The sequence below is a fragment of the Centruroides vittatus genome, unplaced genomic scaffold (genome assembly GCF_030686945.1).
Source record: "Centruroides vittatus isolate TY-2023 unplaced genomic scaffold, ASM3068694v2 contig_905, whole genome shotgun sequence".
Taxonomy (NCBI): domain Eukaryota; kingdom Metazoa; phylum Arthropoda; class Arachnida; order Scorpiones; family Buthidae; genus Centruroides; species Centruroides vittatus.
In genome coordinates, this window is record NW_027122595.1 from 372,314 (window position 1) to 398,951 (window position 26,638).

Sequence of the window (26,638 nt, forward strand, 5' to 3'; positions counted from 1 at the left end):
ACAGTAGTACTTACTTCCCATTTTCTTTGTTTTTCAGGATCTTCCTCATTCATCATACGTTCCTTCTCAGCTCTGCGTTTCTCCTCTCTGCGAAGCTGAGCTGCTTCTTGTCGTTGGGCATGAGTGGTCTTGAGGAATGCCTCTTCTACTTTCTGACGATTTTTCTCTGCCTTGGCTTTGGCCTATAATATTTTTCAATTTTTATGATTATTTTGAATAGACCAAGATATTTTGTTTAAAAAAGTTTCAATTAAAATGATACACATTAAGCTCTTTACGTAATTTTTTTTGTGTCACTATGCGGTCTTTAAAATACATATTCCTCTAATAAATTTACTCTTTATTGACTCAAGTTATAATTATTGTCATCTCCCTAATAATAGAATGAAATTATTATACAATTGACAAAATTTATAAAATTATGTAGTTTGATGACAATTCAAAAAATAACTGCACTATCACTCAAGTATATCACTCAATCACATGCAATCTTTAAAAGCAGCAAAAGGTTTATTTAAGTGTAAAAAAACTAACATTTTTAAATTATCTTCATCAGGTTAATGTTCTAAATAATGAACAATTTATAAAATAGTTTTTAGTTTTTCTGCTGTTCAAGATTGCATATGATTCATTTGATGGTGTCAATGTTTAAGAATTAATAGGTTTGAATTATTTTTTATAAGTCAGTTTTTAAGATGTATGTAGAGAATTGCAAAGTTGGAAAGTCATAAGGCTAAAATATTCATCATCAATAAAGAAAGATTTCATTAATCTTAAAACAACTAACTATAAGATTTAACTAATAATAATTTTCCTTGAATCCTTTATAAAAGTTATAAATAGGGATGATAACTTTTTCTACTGTTTTTCCTTGTGTCATTTACATGTACAATAGTCAACTTTTTTTTCTTCTACACAGTGTCTTTTGTACATTTTTGAGCTGCAATTTGAAAAAATTGTAGACCTATAAATTCTCATTGTCATCCATCTGTTTGTCTTTCCTTAATTTCAAGAACAGTATTAGATAGATGAAAGTGTCCAGACTAGTTATGGAAAGCTTCAGGGCAGGAGGCCCTGATTAACTATATACAAACTTCCAGTCTAGACTGGAAGTCGTGTGAATTCAATTAAAAAGTTTTTCCCTAAATGGAGTTACATAGATGACCAGAATGACTGTTTTCATCAGGAAAGTATGACGTACAGCAGCAAGTTATACTTTTCCTGATGAAAACAGAGTCATGCTGCTCAATAAATTAAGAATATGATTAAAAAACTGCATCCCAGCATTGTTAGCAGCACACATTTTTTTACATTCTATTAAAGTGCTATGTGATTAGTCAGGATCAACTTTTAATTTGCATATTGTCTTAAACTAATATGTAATTTATATATGAGCCACTCACTTGCCAAATTGATTAACTCCATAAAACAAAAAGTATAAAAAATAATAATATAAATTATTTAAAATATTTTTTTTAAACTTTAAATTTAAATAAACATTGTTGAATGTATTTTTATATACCATTCTATTAAAGCATTGCTTTAACGTAATGATATATATAAAATTAGTTATGCAAAAAACGTAAAAATAATATCGATTATCTTACAGATTTACAAATGGAGTTAATCGATTTGGCCTGTGATCGGCTCATATGTCTCTTTTTAGGATGAATTTATTTATTTAACTGTAAACATCACAGTGGAACTAATGAATCATATGCATATATTTATGCAATGCTAGAAAGATCACTTGGATAAACATTAAAGTGAATACCTAGTATATAAAAAACAAGACATGATTATAGAATATTATTTCTATTTGAATTTTGATATCAACAATTTCTCATTTGCATGAAACATTAATATATGATAACTAACCTCTTTACTCAAGTGAAATCTTCGTATTTTTTCAATACAATAAAATACTAATTGCAATAATGGTTTTGTTTCTTCCATGACATCTACAGTTACATGACTATTGCCTGGTACTGTTAAAAATATTTAAAAAATTATTAGGGAAATAAAATATAAAATGTATACCAAAAGAAATTAGTACCATTAAATCCAAACAGAAGAACTTTCTTTACTTCTGGCAATTTAGTTGGCTGGGATTCTCTAGTAAATAAATAATAAAATTAACAAAATTGTGTGTACATTATTTTAAACCACTGTTAATAACAGTACCCTTTAAAATTTCATAATTTCTGTTATAAAATACATTTAAATATTCTTTACTCTTTATTAATGAATATTTGAGTGTTTAAATTATATAAAATATCTTCTTATGTAATTTAAGATGTTGATCTACATCTGCAGAGATCCAGGGGAGCAGAGAATGCATATGCATTCCTTAAAATTCTAAATAGAGAAGAGTTTTCCATAGTACAACTATAAAGCCAGATTGTTTCCAAACAGTTCTGCATTTTTTCAGTTACATTAAAGGTCTTTCTATAAAACTCCAAGGATCAACTTTAGATATGTAAGCATTTGAATGGTGTCTTCACTTGAAATCAGTGTTAGAACAGTCTATGGAAGATACTTCAGAATTTGATCTTATGTACTGTACTTGTACAGTAAGAGTACAATGACAACAAAATTAGCAAATATTGACTCTTTAACAGTAGCATGGAAAGTAAATTCATAGAAACAATATTGAAGGAGATGATCCAATAGTTACTCTAAGTAAGCAATTTATAGATTGTTTACGGATTCTCTGATTTACCAATTTAACCTGAGGTTTGAGATAATGGCTAATAACGTGATTAAGGGGTTCTTACCTGATTCCATCAAATATGAGCTATGAATTAAATGATGAAATAGCAAATAAAATTTTAAATTATTATGCAGACAATTTGCCATGTGCTGAATCTTTTAAATGTGAGCTGAAACTGTAAGAAAATGTTTGGGTGTGACTTTGATGATAAGACTGATAACGTCAACATTATCTAATAGCAGAAGTTGTTCTAAAATGTTCCCAAATAGTACTAAAGTTCTAAATCTTTTATTAATAGCAGTAATTTTATTTAGTGTTGAAAGAGCAAATTTGTTATTGAGACACGTAAAAGATGATTTACGAAACAGCATGAGTGAAGAGAGATTTAATGCATTTATTAAGTTATGTTAATGACACATAAAAGACATTGATGTAAACTAAGATGAGAAAACATCCAAGATAGATGTTACTTTTAAATTAATTTGAATATAAATTGTATTATATACTGATGTAAAATATTGGAAATAATCAATCAATCAATCTTTATTATTTGATATAACTTTTGTTATTACAAAGGGGGTTAAAAGAACATTATTGTTTTAAGGTAGCTACATGAACAAAGAAGTTGTATAATTTATACAAAGTTAGCTTGGAAAAATTATCACCGAGTATTATTTGATAACAAAAATCAGATGGCAGAGTAGCAGTTCGGGTATCCAAAAAGAAGTTACAAGAATCGAGAAAGTGTTTTCTCATATCCATCACTACTGATCCACAAAAAAACACTCTGAGTCATCCAAAATATTAATTGATTTGCCATTTAGGTTTATGGAGAACCTATTTAGTCTAAACTGTGCACCAAATGACTTTAGTTTATAACTCAAATCAGACAATAAATAAGGCATTGGACTCCACATTCCATTAAGGAAGATTTCACTGTTCCAGCCTCTTTCAGTCAAATATTGAACATCCCTAAACCAATACAGGTCTCTCAATCGTCGATCACAGTCTAAAAAGAACAGACTCTCACTTAAACACATATAGCTATATGACAATCCTATATTATTTAATAATCCTTTAGCGATAGCAGGACCATGGCTTCAAAAAAGAATTACCATCCATTTTTAAAAGTCTTGTATATGTCAATTTTCGATAATCGTCTTCCGGTAGGTCAACTAGTTTCCTCCAAAATCTAAACAGTTTTATCACCAATCCAATTGTGAGGGGAGGTATTCCCAATTCCATTCTCAATGCAGACCCCGAGACAGATCTGTTAATATGGAACACCCGCTTAAAGTAGAATAACTGTATTGGTTCAAACTTGTCCACTAAAAGACCGCCCCAAACCAGGAAAGCATAAAACATACTTGGTCCAATCAAAGAATCAAATAGTTTAAAGTAGTTATTTAATGAAGACACTTTGATTTTAATAAGTAACGTGACGAGATTGGAGATCCTAGATCTTGCAGCAGGTAATACTTTGTTTAAATGATAGGAGAATGTACCGTGTGAAGAGAAATAAATACCCAGATATTTAAAGTTAGACGCAATTTCAAATCTATGGTTTTCTAAACTAAAACTATCTGTTTTTTTAAGTTTTCCACCTCTACGAAAGATCATAAGCTTCGTCTTTTCCAAATTAATTGCCAATCGATTATCTTCACAGTATTTCCAAGTAAGATTAAGTCTTTCTCTAAGCGAAGAAGCCGAATTAGCCAAGGGAAGGATATCCTCAGCATAAAGAAGACAGTTAATTTCAACATGAGAAGATAAAGGTATCATAGAACTTTTACCTCTCAGAAGCCCAGGGAAATCGTTCAAAAACAAAACAAAAAGGATAGGACTCAGTGGTTCTCCTTGAGGCAGCCCTCTATTGGACTCAACATATTCAGTGCTTAATGAAAAAGTTTCTATAAAATTTCTAGTATTGGAGAAGAGACTCTTAAGTAAGTTGACAAAAAACGAAGAAAGACCAATGCTTCTAAGCTTATACCATAACAAATCAAGATCAACTGTATCGAAAGCTTTCTTGAGGTCAATAAATGCAGTATATAGTTTCCCTCGTTTCTTCGATAGTGATATCTGAATAAGACCAGTCAAAATAAACAAATTATATTCAACACCTCTATTTTTAACAAATACTCCTTGAACAGGTGTAACAATATTAAATTCGTTCATCCAAATCCGGAGCCGATTTGCAAGAATAGTTGAAAAGACCTTTCTAAATACATTAATTAAAGCGATTGGTCTATAATTAGTTGGCGTCTGCCTACATCCCTTCTTATATATCATTCTCAGAGCAATTTGTTTCCAAGATAGTGGAAAGGCGTGCCTAGACCAAAAGGAATTAAACATATCCAATATATCTAATAGTATTTCTGTAGAAAGGCATTTTATCATTTCATTCCTTATATTGTCAGGACCTGGGACCTTAGATAATCTTAGTTTTCTGATTACAGCTTCTAATTCACTTAAGGTAATAAAGTCATCCAAAAGAGGTACAGTATTATTAAGACTTACATCGATATAAATTACTGTATCTGATCCAGCGAAATACTCTTGCAAATAGTTTAACCAATCCGAGGGAGATATAACATTTTCACACGGTTTCTTAATTCGAAACTTATTGACTAGTGACCAAAAATCTCTAGTATTTTTTGTCTTCAATAATAATGAATTTATTTTAGCCAGAAAGATCTTTTTCTTTGCCTTACATAGCGACTTGTAGCTTTTATTTAATTTACAATATTCGTCCAGGAGGTTTCTACTTTTGTTTCTTCGAAACATTCGTAGTATTCGGTTCTTAGATTTCTTTAGACGTAAGCACTGTGGATCAAACCATTGCTTCTCAAATGATAACAAGGAAATGTTCTTCTTGACCATCCCACATCGTAAAGCCAAAGTCAGCAAAATGTTTAATAGTTCATCATAGTAACTCTGTGCATCCAGCGAAAAAGTTGTCTTAATCGAGGTATACAGCGAGCTAACCAAAGATAAATAGTCATCCGATCTATCTTGTTTCCATACGTAACGAATTTTTGGGAGTTTCAGAGTCCATACGCTATCCGTCGTAAATTCAAATGAAATTGAGATTGGAAAGTGATCAGAATTGAAAATATCAAGAACTCTAAAATCCAATAATCTATCTAGTAAATAAACATTTACTGTTACTAGATCTATAACAGATAGACCAACTGTTGAAAGAAAAGTGAATTTAGCTGGATTGTCTGAGGCACATCGACCATTTAAAATATATAATCCATGCGACTTAATCAGTTGTAAAAAACTTTTTCCTCTTTGATTCAATGTTAAGTCATTAGATCTTCGGGAATTTAGAACATTAATATTACTCCCAGCATAAAAATTATCTAGTTCCTCGCCTATTCTGGCATTCATGTCACCTAAAATAACTATATCGTCATCAGGGAAATTCATTAACAGGTCTTCCATTTTTTTTAACAGAAAATCATAAAGATCTATTCTCATATAAACAAGAACAATAATTAAGCTTTGACTAAGTGAACAAAAAAAACTTCCATAATTTAATTTAATCACCATAAGATTATCGGAGTTAAACAACATTTCCGAGGAGCCCAATTTCTGGGAAACTGCAAGAATAAGACCACCATAAGGACGACCGGGACCAATTGGTTTTTTAGCAAGTTGTTCATATAGAAACAAATCTGGGATCAACATAGAGAGAACCGGTTTGAAATACTTAGTTAACCATGTCTCAGTTAAAGCAACTAAATCATAATTTTGCAATATATAAATGAACTCTTGGTCATTCACTGATAAATCCAGCATTCCTTGGCAATTCCAAGACAATATCCTCACTTCCAAAGTTTTATTTGTCACATTAGCAGTTGTTCTACTTAACCTTTTTGACTGGGTTTGTCTAAAAAAGTATCAATCTTCTGTAGTTCATTCGTATCCAAATTAAAAGTAAATTTGTCACCATCGACAGTCAGGCAGTCGGCTTTCAGAAATACTTTTTTTTTCAAAGATTTTGCTTCCGCAAAAAAAGGCAACAGTTTTTTACGCCTTAATCTTGATCTGTATGACAAATCGTCAAAGACTCTAATGCGCGAGAATGACGGCGACGCCTGAATTTTCTTTAAATTTTTGAAGATAACTCTTTTGTCATCTTGACTACAGAGTTTAAACAAAAAAAGTCGAGTTCCCGATATTCGATAACTATTAACTAAAGGAATAGACTCCCCCCTCTGTCTTTTAAATAATTCAATAAAGCGATTAGCATTATTAACTATTTCCTCGTCATCGCCACTCAAACCAGAAACAATGATATTATCCTTCTTCGAATCGTTATGAACCGAGTCTATATAATAATTTTGAAGAGAAAGTTTATCCATACATACAGTTTTAAAGGACGAAAGTTCGGCAATTTCTCCTTCCAGGCGAGACAGACGTTCATCGTATTCCTTATGTAAATTAGACAGCCAGTCAAATTTCGACGACAATTCCTCCAGTTTCGATAGAATAGTATCAAAACGTTCCTCGAGGAGACACAGAATCTTCTGAGGTAGTTGAGAAGTATCCTGTATTTCTGAGGTAGTATCCTGTGATGCAAAATAGTCCTCCAACCGAGATGATTTCAACGTTGGTTCACCTGGAGATCGACGGCGTTTACCGGCGGAAGTCGAAGCTTTATTGCGAGGTGAAGAAGGTGGTGTACGAGACATTGGGCCTGGGTTAAGTTCGACTCCTCCAATAACAAGCAAAAAGAACAAAATTAAAAAAGAAAGCATCACAGTTGAAAAAGACATCTTCTATAAAGTCAATGAATGGCAGACAATAAATTGTAGTTCGAAACAGTAACTCGCAAAAAAAAACACGCCAGCAGCCAGCACTGTCAACAGCGCCCCCTATATTGGAAATAATAATATTTTTTTCTGATTAATGAAAATCATATTTTTATGAACACCACATTCTTGATACTAAAAATAATAGATATTTGCATGAAGTACATCCCCTAAATGAAATTACTGGATCCACCCCTCATCTGGGAATTAAAAGTAACAGTTAAATACATCAAAAAAATTACTACAAAAAAGTAATATAAATGGTGTGTTTTTTATACGTTTATAATATTGATCAATTGCACAATGAAATAGTTAAAAGTTTTTGTATGTTTATTTATAGATCAGTCACTTAAATTATAATTTTTTATATTAATTTAGTTAATCAGTATCTTAATCATTGTTTTAATTTAATGGTCTTGAAGTTTAGGAAATAATTTGAAATCAATGTTACATAATAAAACCAAAAATCATTACTGAATGTAATGTAAGAAAGTACACTAACTTTTGGAATGAATGTATAAAATCAATCATTTATTTTAATAGATTTAATAATTCACTTAACCATCATGTCTTTTTAACAAAAGTATTGCAAATATTTCACTATATAGCAAATACTGAAAATAAATTAATGTTTATATTTAATTCAAGAATTCAGTATATTGTAATATTGATCTCTTGTAGCATTATATTAATGGATCTTTATTACTTCATTTATTTTATGTTAATGTATTGATTAAAAAAAAACTAAAAAATTGCAGTAAACTAGCAAATGTATTATTTGAATATAGAATAGGAAAAACATAATTTACTTGATGATATCTGAAGTTTACAGTATTTAGAATGGATCTTCTTGATCTAAGATGTATATAAATAGTCTTCTTTCTATCTAAAACATTAATATGGATATTAATCTTAACACTTTAATTTTTTGTCTGAATTATATGGATTTTAGATAATCAGAGCTTCAAATTTCATTTTCATACTGTTTACTATATTTTTAATTTTCATGAGAAAAATGAAATATAGTCTATTTAGATATAATTATAGATATTAGATCCAATCCTATTCTAACTATTAATGCTATACTATCATCATTGTGTTTGCATTCCATCCAATATTGATGATCTAGAATGATAACTCACCATCTCATATTCCCACAAGTCTTCTTCATTCAAAAGTTTAAAGACTAGATATTTGTCTTTCATCCTCTGCACTAAAGTATGTCCGAAACAGGAACAGGAGTGCAACCAAATGGTCCCTAAGGATACTGCTACATTACTAGAACTGCCAATAATCACTTAATGAAGTTCTGGGAACTGGCTCTTAGTCATCTACATCCATTGTGGAAAAGTTCACAGAGACTTTCCACAATATGTACATATCATCTGCATTCTACTATAACCTATCCATCCTGAAAGTTTCAATTTCAATATAATGCATTTTTCCAAGGCTACAAATTTAATGACCAGTAGTGTACAAACAAAGTATGTCATACATTTTTTTTAAAACAAAAAGTATGTGTCAATCCAATGGCTAACATGTTTAGAAATATTTTAATAAAAACATTTCTTGATTACTTTCATTCAGCATGTTGAGAATTTAGTGAATAACTGAAATAATTGTGCAACTTAATAATTCTGAAATGAATGGTTAATAAGTTAGTGATTACTTTTTTCAAAACTTAAATCGCAGACATTATTGAATTTAGCAATACTGATTTGAATGACATACATAACATATTTCCATTTCTGAATTTGCAAGAACTCAAAATTATTTGATCCAAAGAAACTTTCAAAACATCTCTTTTAACTCTTTAAACACAAAATTGTCCAAAATCGACTTAATCTGGTCAAGACAAAATTGAATGAAGGAAAAGTCATTTGACAAATTCCCTTATATCCTGAGAGGAAAAAATAATTTCATCTCCAGTACATAAAAAAGAAATTTTCAGAACTTAAGAGTTAACAAATGTTTAGTAAAATAATTCAATAATAGACTTCATGCAGAGATATTTTCAAATTTATAAGTCTATAACAATATTAAACAAAACTTTTTACTTACTCTTGTTGTTTTGGACCAGAGTATTGATCTGAGAAATGAATATATTCAATATAATCTTCATATTTTGTTAAGACTGATAATAACTGTATAAAAAAAATTATTAAAACTGTCAAATCAAATTAATTAATTAAAATTTTTGTAATTTATCTCAAAAATTAATTAAGGCATTTAAATAATTTCAAAAGATTTTGTTCTACAGTAGTCTTGTATGCTATTTGTTAAAAATTTTTAATATGACTAGATTTTTATGGCAGATAATAAATTTGAATATTCTTAAATATTAAGTGAAAGTAAAAACATTTCAATGTTGATATAGCTATTGACAACTTACATTGGTATATTTAAATTTTTAATCTATTTATTTTTGATTAACTATTAGATAATACCATAATGGAAGTAAAATTTATAATTTGCAAACAAGCTTAATACAATGTACCAGAAAAGTTAAATATTAATCCATAAGCCCTTTTTTTTTAAATATATAAAACAGCTTTTATTAACTAATATATTCTACATTCCCATTTTGTATTTACAAAATGGATATTTGCTCAAATATATATAAAACAATGATTTTATCAATTTTTCTGATGAAAACAAATTTAACAATATCCAAAGAATATACCAATTTCCTCTTTTTTGCTATTTTATTAATATACTAGCTGCAAGTACCCGCTTCGTTGGGATTTTTTTCGTTCGTACATTTATATGTAATATAGTTTTTTTTTTAATCTAAAAGACATGCGTTAAAAGACTTTTCTTTTCCTAGCAAATAAGTCCAGCATTGCTCAGGCAAAAAGTAACAATAGCGAAGATTAAGATTATTATGTTATAGCCAACCTTACCTGTTTTCACAGAATGCAAGAATTAGGTCCCCTGTTTCCAGAGACTAATTAGAGAATTTTTAGATGGGTCTAAAAATATGTTTGATTTCCTGCAAAAATGCATAAAACTGCATCTGCGCCTGTAAATCTTGTATGTCGCTTTCTCTTAACACTTCCATTCTTAACACTTTCAACCCACATATCTCTCAACTGTTATCTGCGACTGCGTTCGCATGGATTTTGCAAGCAAACCCTATTTACATTCAATATTTCAACAACCATAGTAAATTGTTATATAACACCTACCGCTGAGAATGATGAGAATTGCTGAGAATCAAACGAATTGTTTTCAATTTGATTAATTTTCTGGAATGTTTACAATTATTCTATAATCCAACCAACATAAAAAAACAAATTCGAATTTAAAACAGTTCGAACATTTGGTTAAAAAATCGAAATATATAAAAAATATTTATAACAATGTCTGAAATGTTATCAATTTAATACCCCTAAGTACTCAATGAAGACTAAACATAGTTAAATATGAAAAATCACATCTAAAATAGTACAGTAGAAGCTGTTCTTCAGATTAAGACTTAATGCTTTCCCTCTCTCCCCGCAGGGGAATTTCGAAAAATCCTTTCTTAGTGTGCGTTTTTATGGCGTACCCTAACTGTGTACCAAATTTCACCTCTTTAGGTGGTTGCGTCAGTTAATCTGTTATCGGAAACGTCCAAAAGTCTTTCTGAAATAATATAGAATATTATGGAACATTCTTGAAAGATCTAAAAATTATTAAAGTAATCCAAAACTTTCCAGAATATTTGTTGTTTGTTTTTATCATTTAATTTTTTTTAAATTATTTGATTATTTAAAAAATGTACTATAATGTAATATTAATTTAAAAACAAATGAGAGGGGGTAGGTTGTAGGGGTGAAGAATGAGAGTGAGGACAGAGAATATGTGTGAGAATTCTACAATATTCCAAAAAATTCTGGAACTTTCTAGAAAAAACTGGAACACATTGAAGCGTCACACATTTTCGAAGTCAACTACTTTCAACCCCCATATCTCCCACACCCTTATAGCTATCAAGACGCAACCACCATAGAGCACATGGGAGACTTGGGGCTACTAATTAAAAATGAAATTAAAAACAAAAAATTGCATCTAAAATAGTACAGTAGAAGCCGTTCTTCAGGTTAAGACTTAATCCTCTCCCTCCCCCCGCAGAGGAAATTTCGAAAAATCCCTTCTTAGTGTTCATTTTCATTGCGTTCCCTACTGAAATGTAGTTAAATACAAAAATTCACATCTAAAATAGTACAGTAGAAAGCCGTTCTTCAAGTTAATGCTCTCCCTCTCCCCCTGCGGGGGGAATTTCGAAAAATCCCTTCTTAGTGTGCATTTTCATAACGTACCCTAACTGTGTACCAAATTTCAGCTCTAGGTTCTGGAACTTTCTAGAAATAACTGGAACATTCTCACTGATGCATCATACATTTTTGTAGTCAACCACTTTCAACCTCCATATCTCCCACACCCTTATAGCTATCGAGACACAACCACCATAGTGCATGATGGGAGACTTGGGACTACTACCACACACAAACACCATTCATGTGCGATGTGTAGTTTTGGCTGCAGAGTGAGATATAGGCACACACACGTTCATTTATATATATATATATATATATATATATATATATAATTGAATAATTTAATTAATAAATAACAAATACAAACAGTAGGAATAAAGATCTTGTAAACAAAATATTGAAAAAAAACAATAAAAATACAGTAAAACCTGTCTAATGAACCTGAATAAAACAGATAATCTGCCTAAACAAAATAAAAAATAAAAAACTGGAAAAGAACAATTTTCTATGTTAAGTTTTATTTTAAGCTAGAAGCCTGTTCAATGTAGAAACAGAAGAGGGTTTTAGTTATGAAGAATTTAACTTAACCTGAATAAAGCAGAAAAATAAATTTCCACTTGTCATGGACAAAAGTACGAGGCGTTTTTTAAGTAAGTACCATTTTGATACTAAAAAAACACAACTACAATTTTTTTTTAAATTTTATTCTTACATGAAAGCCTGTACCTTAATCTACTTTTCAACATATTTTCCTCCAATATAAAAGCACTTTTCATATCATACAACCAGCTTCTGAATTCCATCCTCATAGAAACCTGCCACCAGGTTTGTAGAGCCATGTGTGGATGGGCATTGTCACAAAGCTAAACAATCCTCTTACTGAGCTTGCCATGCTTTTTGTTTTGGATGATGAAATCGTAAAGCGTCTGTTTTCTTGAACTTTTGCAACAACTTTCTACTCCAAGTCTTCAGTAATGACAGACGGTCGCTCACTACGTTCCTCATCATGGACATTAGTACGGCTATCTCTAAATGCTCTAACCCATTTTCTTACCATTCCATCGCTCTTAATGTTTTTTCCATACACCTCACTAATCTGCTGATGAATGTCAGCCACTTTCACATCTTTTGCATTAAAAACACAAATCACCATTTGTACTTCACAATCAGCAGAATTTTCAATTGTCTGATGCATTTTAAACATACACAAACAAATGTAAAATGAATGAATGCTTCCGTAATTGCGTCTGTGGCTAGCCAATAAATGTAGGTACTCAGCACACATTCACGGAACACCAACCGTAGCACTGCAGTGGTTCTATTCTAAAATGGTACTTATGTAAAAAACATGCCACATATAATTGCTTCCAGATATAATAGTCATACACTGCAAAGGATGACAAACTGTATTCCAAAAATGAGTTTGAACCTTTTCAGAAAAATGAGTCATGTGATGAGAGGATAAAAGAGACAAAGTATTAGCTGGAATTAACCACAGACAAGAATCAAATGAGTTTCCTAGAATCAAGTTCTAAAAAACAATGAATGTAATTTGTTAAAAACAAGGAGAATAAGGGAGTAAATGCTATTTTATTCTTTTTTTATCTTGTACAAAGTTGTTAGTAACTACAATTTTAACTCATGTTAAAATTAATCACTAGAGGAACAGTTGTTAGTACAGTTTACTTTATTGAAAATTTATATTAATGATTTTCAAGATCAGGATCAAGGTTGCATAATTTAGGGAGTTAAGGCTTAATAGGCAATCAAAATCTCTAAATTACAATATTTTGAATTAATTTACTAAATAAAGTTAAATTTATTTACAAAAAAAAAAACAAACTGATGTTCTAAATAATTTTCAAATTAAACAAAACAAGGAGATGATATTTGCCATTCCAAGTGGTTAAACAAAACAAAGCTATAAGAAATCCATGATGAAAATTGTTTGAAAAAGTAGAAAATACATATTTTTTCAATTGAAAATTTCATTTTTAGATATTCATCTGCATCACTTTTAAATTGAAGATAGTGGAATATGGTGTCTACTGTGACTATTGTGTGAGGACCGGGTTAAGCCCGGCCCAAAACCATTTTTTTGTTAACCCCCTCATGGAAAATTTTACAAAAATTCAAAATTAAAAGGATGTTCAGACTTCCACTGTCGGAAAGCACTTCCTTTCTCTCCGGATCCAAACTCTTAGTCATGGAGATCGAATCACCAGTGATTCACCAACTATCGCAATTGGTGATTGGAGATAACGTGACCCGTAGTATATAAGGGGGAAAAGGCTGATAATGGGGTCACTGAAGGTCTGAATAAGACGCCCGTCCTGTCTGATCCTGATCAAGGATCCGGAGCCAATACCCAAGGACGCTGAAGCTCGCCGACGAGCCTCCATGACTGATCCTCCTGCCGACCTTAACGACCAGAGAAAGACCGATCTGAAGACAATTACTCCATCCTATCCATTCTAGGAAGAGGTATGACCCCGAAAATTGTAAACTCTCTCTCTTAGCCCTACAGTTAGGAACCGGACGTGTTACAGTAGAGCTATTCTCTGTATTTTGTTTGTTTGTTTAAATAAATTGTGGTTTGTTTTCACAATGGTTTCATTTATTCGAATATTGCCTTGATCTTATCAACGAACCCACATGCTACCTCCACTCGACCTGACAATTAATTACTTAATCTCGACAAGTCGGGATATCAGACAAAATCAGCCATCCGACAGTGGGACGGGTCTTACCAACCTGTTCGCCAAAAAAAAGGAGGTATGACTCCGTCTACCTCCCAGCATTCCCACAATTGCATTCTGAAAGAAAGCTTAGGTGACTGAACATCACTTTCATATACAGAATCATCACTTTTACTGAGCAACATTCTGACTGGTCCTGACACTTTTGTGCAGAGTATGATGTATGATTTTGAGTTACATTAACAGAGGCATGCATGTAGCCAAACAGTAGCCAAGGCACCAACTTTGTTTTTGGTGGCAAAAGAGTAAAAAGTAGCCAAACTTGAAATCACTGTCTTTGCTTATTAGGAGAATAAAATCTATTCTACTCAAAATTAAACATGAAGTACACTTACATTTTGGTTTATTCTGACACTCATTAAATATAAATTTAGTTGTACAGCATTTGATTTTAATTGTCTTCTGTTACTAAATGGCCAATAAACAAAACAATCTCCCTTGAAATATATAAAACAAATTTTGTTGGTGAGAGTATCATGACACTCTCCTAGGGACATTCCAGGGGATGTATAGACTTTTGTTTATACAACTGCGTTCTTGTACTTTATACCTTATCTCCCCTCGTTTTGGTATGTGTAGTATATACAGCTTACTTGTTAGATTAAACTCTGTGTTCTAACCGAGCAGTTGCTTTTTCACTTTACTCCATTGTCACACCCTGCATTTATCACAACAAATTTATATGCTACTTCTAAACTTAATATCTTTTAATTTTTACTAGCTATTCTTTCATTAAAGAAGGTTTGTTATGAGAGAAATTATGATGATATTCCTTCTTTGTATTACCATTTTTACATCCAAATGCACAGCGTGACATTGGCATTTTCCTTTGTAATTCACTTTATTTGAAACTAAATGGACAACCAACCAACCTTGTATGAACTAGAATACAATAGTACATAATACTAATGGTCTAATGGTCACAATACTGATCACTTGCTAACATCTATCTTATTTACATACTAATTACACAACTATGTCACATGTACAGATCTCGTTTTTAAATTTTAATACACCCATCTTTACTTGGAATCACTTTAGATTAAATCTAATAATAAAATGTTTGTTACATATCTAATAAAAGTGATTGTACTATAAAAATGAACATAACTGTATATATTTATCTGGTACAGTTTAAATATTAAACCTGTTCAAAACAAAAGAAATAAATCCATTATCATGCAATTCTAGTTTATACAGGTTTCATTGAATATGAAGTTACAGTTAAGAATAAAAAATTAATTAATTAATTAAATTTAAACAAATTTAAGTTAACGTTTTTTATTCAGGACAAAAAAAATTAATAGTCCTATGCTAAAAAAATATCATTTTAGTTACTCAAATATCAAAATAAAAAAAGCCAACAACATTTGTAACTTAAATTTGGCTCAATTCAAATAATTGTTATCTTAGCTTTATATGTACTGACTTATTAAAAAAACTTTACATCATTTTTTGCCTTTCCATTGCCAGAATAAAGTAACATTATACTGTTACATTAAAATAAATTTAATATAATATTAAAAAAATATACCTTATTATCTAAAATGGCACTTGTAGCTTCTCCAATCTCACTCATTATAGTAAAATTAGAAGAAAGCCCATATTTTTCAGCCGTTTTTCTCTCTGGACAATAAGTACTCTAGAAATAATAATAAAATGTAAATTACTTTAGTTAATATTTTTAAATATAAAGATAATTTTTAAAATAATAATCTGTAAATGTTAAGGAAATGTAATTACAATGAATTGTACTAGCTGTAAAAATATTTTGAAAAATGAGAAAAGAAAAATTACCAAGTCATTAATCTCTTTAACCATACGAACAGCAACTTTTTTATGAGCTATGCAAAAAACAAACGTATCCATTGCATCAGCATTCATTTGAACCTTGATATGCTATAAAAGAAATTTCAATTTTACAATGTACTTTGTAATATGATATATTAAATATATTGTAAATGTCAATTAAAATTGAAAACCATTAAGATTCCAGAGGAATAATGTACATTACATAATAAACTGTAAATTTTATATATTCATATAACTGAAAATTCATTTGATTGAATCATTTTATTTACTCATATAAAAATAAGAGAGCCAATAATACTTGTCAAATAAATTTGGCTCAATTTAAATAATTGTATAATTATCTTAACATTAAGCATGCTGACTTATTAAAAAAATTTACATCAACGTCAATTCAATTTATGAAATATTTATTATAGTCTGTTCAATTATTATAAAACAGATTTTAACAGTACAAATTAAAATAAAGCAAATAACAATATTAGTGATGCCATGCCTTGTAAGGAACCAAGTCCGAGCGTTATTTTTATTTTACTTTTATTTTGCTTATTATTCTATTTTTGTTTGGGGCTTATGTTTTGTTAGGACGAAGGTTTCCTCACCATTCACCTTCAGTAATTAAACAGAGAAGAATTAAAACCCAACTCACCGACGAAAGAAAAGCGCCATAGGACTCACGCACATTTTCGCGCCCCGAGCGGCAAAGAATAGGTCCGCACCGAGAAGAGGGGGGGGAGAACCTACAAGCACGAAATAAAACTCGCTAAACCTTAAGTAATAAAAACGTCCCGGAAAGAATTGTAACAACAAATAATGTAAAAGGTTAGTGAGTAAACTGTCGGAAAAAGGGCTGCCAGACGATGAAAAACGTTATTGTTAGCATTTAAGTATGTAAATGAGGGGAGTGACCGCATTCAGAATTGTGACGTCACCTCACACTATAAATCCCGAGTCTCAAGTGAAGACGGAGAGGTGAATTCTGATAGCAACGAGCTTGGTGAGCTTCGCAGCAGTAATAGAGGTGTCCGATAGGATCTCGAGTAGTTCCAAGGTGATTTTGAAGTGATTCGAAGTTTGGATCGACAGTCTGAGAAAGTCTTGAGAGTTTAAGGAAATAGGTTCCGAGTATATTGAGGTGACGATTAGGATTTCTAGTTTATAAGAATTATTGTTATAAGTTAAACTTTTGGTTTTGTCGGATTCCCAAGGGGAATAGAGTTAAGTTAGACATAGATTTGAATCGAGAATTGTCGGGTTGACTTTGTTGAATTTCTTTGAATAAATTATTGTTTGATTTTACTAAATATTGTACATAGTTATTGCTAAACGATTAATTAAATCTTTGGTTTTTTTCTATTGACAAATATTGTCTTTATTTAATTCGGTGCACGCTTAAAGTCCAGGCCTGGCACGCTAACGCGAATCCGAGTAAAGTACCCGGTAGGTTAACGGTTGTTTCCGACACGGTAGAGTCGATAATCGTTGTAAATTAAAATAGTACTTTACAGCCTTAGTCTGAAAAATAGTGACCAGTAATGCTATTGTAGCTAAAAAGGAGAAACCTTGCACAGTCAAGCAAGGGCTACTGTGTTTAATTTGTATAATTATTTAAATTAAATACAAATTAAATACCTTGTAGTTACAAATAGTTACCCTGTAGTTATTCTTTTAAGAACAATGCCAACTGGTTGGCACTAACCATTAATATTTTTGCATATGGCCATATTATCCTACCATTGGGAAAATATGACATTTTGACTCTGATTTCATACTCTTTTGTGATTAAATTTGCTTTGTATTTGGCAAAATCACTATCTAGTATTGTAATTAAATGCTATAAAAATACTTTCTTGGCTTTATTTTGGTCACTGTACAGTTATAAAATAAAATGTTGTTGTTATATTTTCCCAGTTTACTACACACATTCCTGGTATATCTGTTTTGAATATGAGAATACTTTTATTAAAAATATTTACAAGGTATAGTTTAATAATTGTAATATTCCATTAATGTAGTATGTCTGTAAGGAACTGAGTCCGAGCATTATTTTTATTTTTTTATTATTTTTTTGTTTTATTATATTTTGTTTGGGGCTTATGTTTATTTAGGACGAAGGTTTCCCACCACTCTCTTATTAGTAATGAAAAAAGAAGATAAACCAACTCACGAAGGAACGAGCGCCGTAGGAAAAAAATCTCGCGCACTTGCGCTGCCCAGCGGAAATAAACAGTCCGCAGAAAAAAAAAATGGAGGGGGAATCCCCACACTCACTAGTAAAGAAAGACTTACTAAACCGTAATAATATCCCAGAAAATTGTGCTAAATACTTTGTAAACGGTTTATAAGCTTTTGTCAAAAAATTAAAGCTGCCAGAAAAAAACTTAATGTTAGAAAACTAAGTATGTAAATAAGGGGAGTAACCCAGCTGAATTGTGACGTCACCTCACAGCATAAAACCAGTACGCTAACCGAAGAATGACGAGGTGATTTCTGGTCGAAGCCCAGAGTGAGAATTAGGCGATCCAAAGGTGTTAAAGAGGAATTCGATTGACGATTTGACGATAGCGAAAAGATTGAAGAAACAGATTCCTAGTATAGTGAGGTGACGGATAGACGTTTAGTTCGTAAGAGATTCTGTTCATAGTTCCTAAGTATTTGATTTGTCGAATTTTCAAAAGGGAATTAATATTAAGTTAAGCTAAGTAGCTGAGTTTATTGTCGGGTTGACTTGTTGATTTTTGTTGATAAATTTTGTTTTGGATTATAGACAATTGTACATAGTAAATTCTATTTAGCTTACTAATTAAATATATTTGAAACTTTTTTTGCTTTGACTTGATATTTGTCGTTATTCTTACTAATATTTTCGGTGCACGCGTAAAAGCCCAGGCCTGGCAAACTAATCTCGAATCTGCGTAAAGTACCCGTTAAGTTTTTACGGAAGTTTTACCGACCGCAGTTTGTGTCGGTTTCCTAAGATACTAAAAATAGTACTTTACATGTCAATAATAAAGTATTCCAAAAACAATATCAGAAAAACTCAAAGAAACAGATACAAGACATATAAGTTATAAAATCAAGTTAGTTATAACTTGTAACTTATAACTAACTTGATTTTATAACTTTTTATAGATATACTGATATATATTGGGTTGTTCGGAAAGTAATTTCGTTTTTTTATTACTAGAGGAATTAGATGTATTTTTACCAGTCAATTTTATTTTAAACCACATTTTCATTATATACAGTGGTACCTTGGTACTCAAACATAATCCGTTCCAGAAAGAGGTTCGAGTACCAATATGTTCGGACTCCAAATCATTTTTTCCCATTACAAATAATGTAAAATGGATTAATGCGTTCCAATCCCCAGTTGATTCGCTAGTAACATAACAGATTAGAGTATAAATGATATTTCGTTTTTAGGTAAGCAGTAAATAACACATATATAACTCTCAATAAATAGTAAAAACATTAAAGAAGTCATTTTAACATACGAAAACTTATCTTTTTGATTGCGATATGATGGCGTAAGTGGATGGAGGTGTGAGGAGGAAGAGCGGGAGTTACTGCCGAGAAGGGGAATCCCCTTCCATAAAAACATCTGGTAATGGAACTTCGGGGGTTGCTTCCCTTTTCTGTCGCTTTTGGGCAGGTAAATCTTTAATTAAAAACTTATCCATTGTCTGTTGCTTCTGCCTTTTTTGCAGAATTTTACGGAAATGAGACATGACATTTTCATTGAAAAGGTGTACAGCCCTATTGGCTACCATGGTATCAGGATGAGATTTTTCAACAAAAGCTTGCACATCCCCCCACTTAGCACAAATTTCTTTAATCACTGAACTTGGAATATCCTCCTTTCCTTCCTCCTCTCCCGAAGACATATCCTCAGCCAAAATCCTTTGTTGCTCATTTTGAAGGTGCTCCAACTCTTCTGTAGTAAGCTCGGTACTGTGGTCTTCCACGAGCTCTTCAATATCCTCATTGTCGACCTCCAAGCCTATGCTTTGTCCAATAGAAACAATGTCATCCACAATTTCTTCATTAAAGCCCTCAAAATCTCGCTCTGGTACACAGTCGGGCCAGAGTTTCCTCCATGCTGAATTCATGGTACGGTATGTCACTTGGTTCCATGCATTGTCAATAAGATGAACGCAATTAAGAATATGGAAATGATTTTTCCAAAATTCTTTCAAAGTTAACCGAGTGTCATTAGTGACTTCAAAACACTTCCGAAACAAGGATTTAGTGTACAATTTCTTGAAATTAGAAATGACCTGTTGATCCATTGGTTGTAGCAAAGCGGTTGTGTTAGGTGGCAGATATTTAACCCGAATAAAGTCGAATTCTTCGACTAAATCCTCCTCCAAGCCTGGAGGGTGAGCAGGAGCATTATCTAATAGGAGAAGGCATTTTATTGGCAAGTTCTTTTCTTGCAAATATTCTTTCACACTTGGTGCAAAAACTTCATGCACCCACTCAACAAAAAATTGCCGAGTCACCCAGGCCTTTGAATTAGCACGCCACATAACAGGCAATTTACTCTTCATAATATTGTTCCTTTTGAACACCCTTGGATTGTCGGAGTGATAAACCAACAATGGCTTAACCTTAAAATCTCCACTTGCGTTACCACACAGCAAAAGAGTAAGCCTATCTTTCATTGGCTTGTGCCCTGGTAGTGCTTTTTCTTCCTTTGTAATATAGGTTCTCTTCGGCATTTTCTTCCAAAATAGCCCAGTTTCGTCTGCATTGAACACCTGTTGAGGTGCATAACCTTCTTCCATTATAAGTTTACTAAACTCGGCGACAAATTTCTCAGCCCCTTCCTTGTCTGAACTAGCTCCCTCTCCATGCCTTACTACGTTATGTATTCCACTTCGGTTCTTAAAATTTTCAAACCACCCTCTACTAGCCTTGAATACAAAAGCACTCGTACTTGTACCAGGGGTTTTCTTCACTAAATCGTCATAGATTTCTAGCGCCTTTTCACAAATAAATGTCTCACTAATGCTATCACCTCGTAACTGTTTCTCATTTATAAAAATAAGTAGCAACTTCTCCATTTCTTCAAGTATCCGAGGCCTTTGCTTTGTCAACGTAGTCACTCCTTTTGCAACATTAGCTCTTTTTATTGTTTCTTTATTCTTTAAAATACTCGATATCGTCGACTTAGCCATAGAATATTGGAGAGCAAGATCCAAAACACGCACTCCATTTTCGTGTTTAGCAATGATTTCTTTTTTCAGTTCGATTGTTGTTCTCACTGTTTTCCTTTTCACTTGACCACTTTCACTTTTATACTTCTTGGGACCCATGTGTAAGGGATAATAAATCAAAAGAAAAGGATGCTAATCCAAAAAATATAGCACAGCGTAAGTTAATGTGCATGTGAAACAATGACTGTCTCGTAACTGTCTGTCGTGTTAAGGTTAATCATATTCGTCATTGTAAACGGCGCTTTAGTTAGGCGCTATTCGTTCTTTTTGTGTGTCCGACCGACAAAGGACCGTTCGGGATCAAGTTTCATAATTTGAACCTTAATCTTGTCAGTTATATGTATACAAAAGGTAAATTGTTTACAAGCTAAGTCTTTGTTCATTGTCTGACAAATGTACACTTTCGTTTCGTCAATTGTTCACGATAGGAGGCGTTTTTTGTGTAAGATCCAAGTTGGATGTATGTGAGTTAATAAATGTTCTCGTTAATTTTGTATCGCCTCTTTTTGATTCGTTCACGGTTATAAGAAATCACCACACGTCGACTTGGCAGGCTTTCCCGTTCGAGTACCAAAATTTTGTTCGGGAACAGGGGCATTTTTTTTTCGAAATTTTTGGTCGAGTACCGATTTGTTCAGGCTCCGAAACGTTCGAGTACCGAGGTATGACTGTACTTCGACAGCTGACATTTTAAGGCTTATTTGTAAAAAATTTTGTTTGATTCTGTACAATTGTTTTTTTTCGGTGACCTATCAAATATGGAAAATCAAAAGCATCATTTTCAGCACATTTTGCTTTTTTATAACTAAAAAATCAAAATGCTGTTCAAACAAGAAAAAACTTGTGGTACATGTTTGAAGATGTGTTGAGAGAAAGACAGTGCCAAAACTGGTTTACAAAATTGCATTCTGGCAATTTTAATATCGAAGATACACCACATTCTGGGTGGCCATTTGAAACCAATGAAAACAAAATACTGATTGAAGCAATCTGCTGTATAACAACACAGTACTGATTGAAGCAATCTGCCGTATAACAACACAGTACTGATTGAAGCAATCTGCCGTATAACAACACGTGAAATCACTACGAGATTAAATCTGTTAAATTGAACCATTTATTATTACTTAAAACGAATTGGTTTTGTTTCAAAACTTGATATATGGGTTCCACATGTAACTTGATTATGGGTTCCAAGAGATGCTCTCTATGGTTGGATTTTAAAGAAACTTTTTTTGAGCTTTTACCAGACAATTTAACAATTGATTCAAAAGTGTACTGCCATCCAGTAAACAAATTGAGTAATATCATCAAACAGAAAAGGCCAGAATTGATCAACAAACAAAGTGTAGTGTTTTACCATGATAATGTCGAATTTCACACAAGTTTGGTAACTGTCAGAAACTGTTATAGCTTAGATGGGATGTGTTATCACACCAACCATATTCGCCAGATCAGGCACACTCAGATTATTACTTCTTCCTGTCTATACAAATTTTTTTTAACTAAGACATTTACTTGAAATGACAATGACAAAAATCACTTGGATCAGTTTTTTGTAAACAACGATCAAAATTCTTATGAATGTGAAATCATGCTACTACCAGAAACAATGACAATAGGTATTTGACCAAAATGGTCAATATATAATTCAATAAAATATTTATTATAAGAATATTGCGTTTATTTTTCTACGGAAAAAACGAAATTACTTTCCGAACAACCCAATAGAACTCCTATTTTCAATTTACACTAAACATTAATTTTCTTCAATTTTTAAACACTTCATTTCAACCCATATTTGGAAGCTCATTTATTCAATAAAATGCATACATTTTTGTATAGATTTTTATTCTAAAAAGTATACCTTTGAAATAATGATTTCAATTTTTATTTAAGTAATAATTTTTTATTTTTATTTTTTCAAATCACTATGTTAATCATATAAATATCTAATTTTTACATACATTACAAAATAATAAGTCCTTACTTACTATTTGGTCAGAAGCAGGTCTGAACATATTAGACATAATATTTACTAAATCTTGACGTTTTAAAAACTTTAATTCAACTAACATCCCTTCTACACACACCCTTCCACTGCACCATAGAGTATAAACATTTTCAGATTCTTTTACTAAACCTGGGTTTTCAATTTCTTTCTTTCCATCATCTCCTATACAGATTAAATCAAAAATAATTAAATAATATTAAAATCCTGCTATAAGCTAATACATAAGTTAACTAAGATAATACACTCACATAAAAAAATGCTTGCATTAAAGGTAAATACATCATTTACTTATGAAATGATTAATTTAAATTATATCCAATCAAACATTTTTGTTTTTAACTAAAGCAAAGAGCTATTGCTCTATTTAAATGCAAATTAATTTAATAATGATTAATATTAAAGTTAAAACTTTTTGAAAAATCAAATTATTTATACTAAAATTAGTAAAAAAATAATGATAAATAGAAGTTTCTATATTAAAAATTTAAGGCTTAGACATAAGAGTAATGAGGGTAACTGTTTATTTTTGGTATCATTCTCAATGTAGATTAGAATTTGATCTTATCTAAATAATAAAGAAATTTGTTACTTATATTTGCACAGATATTTTTATCACATTCTGTCATGGTTGCATTAGTAAAGCATCCACAACACATTGTGATATTTTCACATTGCCAGATCTCATTTTGGTTGATTATTACAAGAATCTCAACATGAATTGTGCTTTGTGGTATTATTGAATATGTGAAAAAGCATTGTGCACATTTTTGAAAGTGCCACAACACAAATTTCATGTTGGATCTGAGAAGTCAGAACATATTGTGGTTGATTTTTTTCATTCAATGAGCATTTTTGGACTTTGAGCCTAACATTTGCACTACTCAAAAATAAACATCGCATTATCCCTTAGATAAATATTAAATAAAGATATTTTTCAGTGTAATTATGGTTCTATTGAAATATAACTGTAAATTTTTTAAAGTAACAGATTTAAAAAATTTTACATCAATAAATTTATAATTATAAATGAAATTTATAGGTTTTATTTATATAAAATAATAAAATATATCACAATTATAATTATACTTGATTATGATATACATGGTAATTGAATTTACATATATTATTTTTAATTTTTTTAATAGAATAAGTGTTCAAAACAGATTTATATTGATAAATTTTATGAATGAATTAAACTGTTACACTTTCATATAACTGTTATCTGGTTAACAAAACTTTGAAAAAGTTAGTAAAATATCTGAAATTCAGGTATGCTGTCATCTTAAACCAAATTGTGTATTAATAAAATTTTACATACCCACTAAAGCAAAATTTGATTCTAATATTTGCTTATGTGAATTAAACCAAGCCATAGCAAGTTTCTGATTTTTGTTTCTGCCAGCAACAAAATTAATGAAGTAGACTAAAAGACCTGCTATCATTAAAAACTCCAAATAAAAACTTTCCCAATTTCTTCTCAAATGTATTGGCACCTAATTTCATAGAAAAAAATATACAATTATAATTATTTTAATTAAAATTTACAATTATGAAAATTATTATATTTCTTTTGTATATACATTTCTACAAATAATTATTAAAAATACCATTTTTCATAAAACAATCAAATAAAATTTTTAAATTTATATTAACTAATATCTTTTATTCAATTGGATATTCTAAAACAATATATTTTAAAATCTACATTTAATGATCTTTAAAATATGTATTTGAAAATCTCTTCAAGATATACATTTCAGTTTAAATCTATCTTTAGTTTGTACAAATATTTTAAATAATTTATATATTACTAACAGATGAACCTAGCATTGCCCAGGCAAAAAATAACAGCAAAGATTAAGATTATTTCATACTTCTAATCCTTCTATTATATTATATTATAGTATTTGATTTATAATTACAAAGGTTATCTTACATGAGAGTTTATCACACCAAGTGCCGAATATGACATATTTTAAAAATTCTTTAAATTGTGTACAGTAGACAAAGAAAGAATTTTTAAAATGTGTTAGATTGGTTACTCAGTGTGATAAACTCTTACCTAAGATAACCTTTGTAATTGTATAGTAATACTATACTATACAAACATTAAAACAAAACCATATAAAGCATTTGGTTATTTTAGCCTACCATCGTCACATTTATTGTGACACTCGGATGGTATGAAATTGGTCAAGTACCAATTGAAAATATGATATTTAAAATTTTTTCAGATATCATAGTTTTTCCTAATGTTAACTTTAAGTTGTGCCATTCACAGCCAAATATCAAATGATAATCTGCTAATCAATCAAATTTTGCAAAAAAACAGACCAAATATTTAAACTTGGCACCCCAAAAACCACTTAAATCATATTTTGCACAGGCTGGTAATCTCATATTGTGTAATTTTTCTATTCAAATGCCTCCATACCAGTGTGTCCAATAGGAAGAAAGGAGTGTTGCAGAAGTGGGTGAAGTAATTCTACCAAAAGTAGTCATTGACTTCCTCCTGGAAGAGAGGATGGTCAACCACTACTAATCAATACCAGTCTGTATTAAAATTTGAAAAATGATCAATGTTAGCAGGTTATGATGACCTGCACGTGATCAAAGTTGCTAACCTTAATGACTGAAAGACTTCATATAAGACTTGTTTCAAATAAAAAAAAATCTTGTAAAAATGCAAGAATAATTGCTTTTATGTGATAATAAAGTATTTACATTTTTGCAACAGATTTATATAAACTACTGGGAAGTATGTTCTCATAAATATCATGTTTATAGAAAAATTATTGGGCTGCAATTTGAAAAAAACACTAGATCTATAAATTTCCATTGTCCTCTATCTGACTGTCTGTCCTTCCTTAATTTTGAGAAGGGAGTTAGATAAATGAAAATTGAGACCAAATATGGAAAACTTAGAGCAGGAAGTCCAGATTAACTATATATGAACCAGAAGTCATATTACTTCAACTCAAAAGTTTTCCCTGAACAAAGTTAAATAAGTAACCAACATGACTGTATTGCTAACAG

The 26,638-nt window shown here is 30.9% G+C and overlaps 1 protein-coding gene across 1 annotated transcript in view; it reads right to left on the reverse strand.

The window, feature by feature from the left end:
- LOC136984167 (PAT complex subunit CCDC47) overlaps positions 1 to 26,638 on the reverse strand; it is a 212,828-nt gene that overhangs the window by 982 nt on the left and 185,208 nt on the right. The window contains exons 5-12 of the mRNA XM_067281101.1: positions 24,921 to 25,095; positions 23,583 to 23,764; positions 16,355 to 16,456; positions 16,092 to 16,199; positions 9,598 to 9,680; positions 2,057 to 2,115; positions 1,879 to 1,988; positions 15 to 182 (exon numbers count right to left, since the gene is read on the reverse strand). Of these exons, the coding sequence (XP_067137202.1) occupies positions 15 to 182; positions 1,879 to 1,988; positions 2,057 to 2,115; positions 9,598 to 9,680; positions 16,092 to 16,199; positions 16,355 to 16,456; positions 23,583 to 23,764; positions 24,921 to 25,095 (987 nt within the window). The remainder of the gene's footprint in view (positions 1 to 14; positions 183 to 1,878; positions 1,989 to 2,056; positions 2,116 to 9,597; positions 9,681 to 16,091; positions 16,200 to 16,354; positions 16,457 to 23,582; positions 23,765 to 24,920; positions 25,096 to 26,638) is intronic.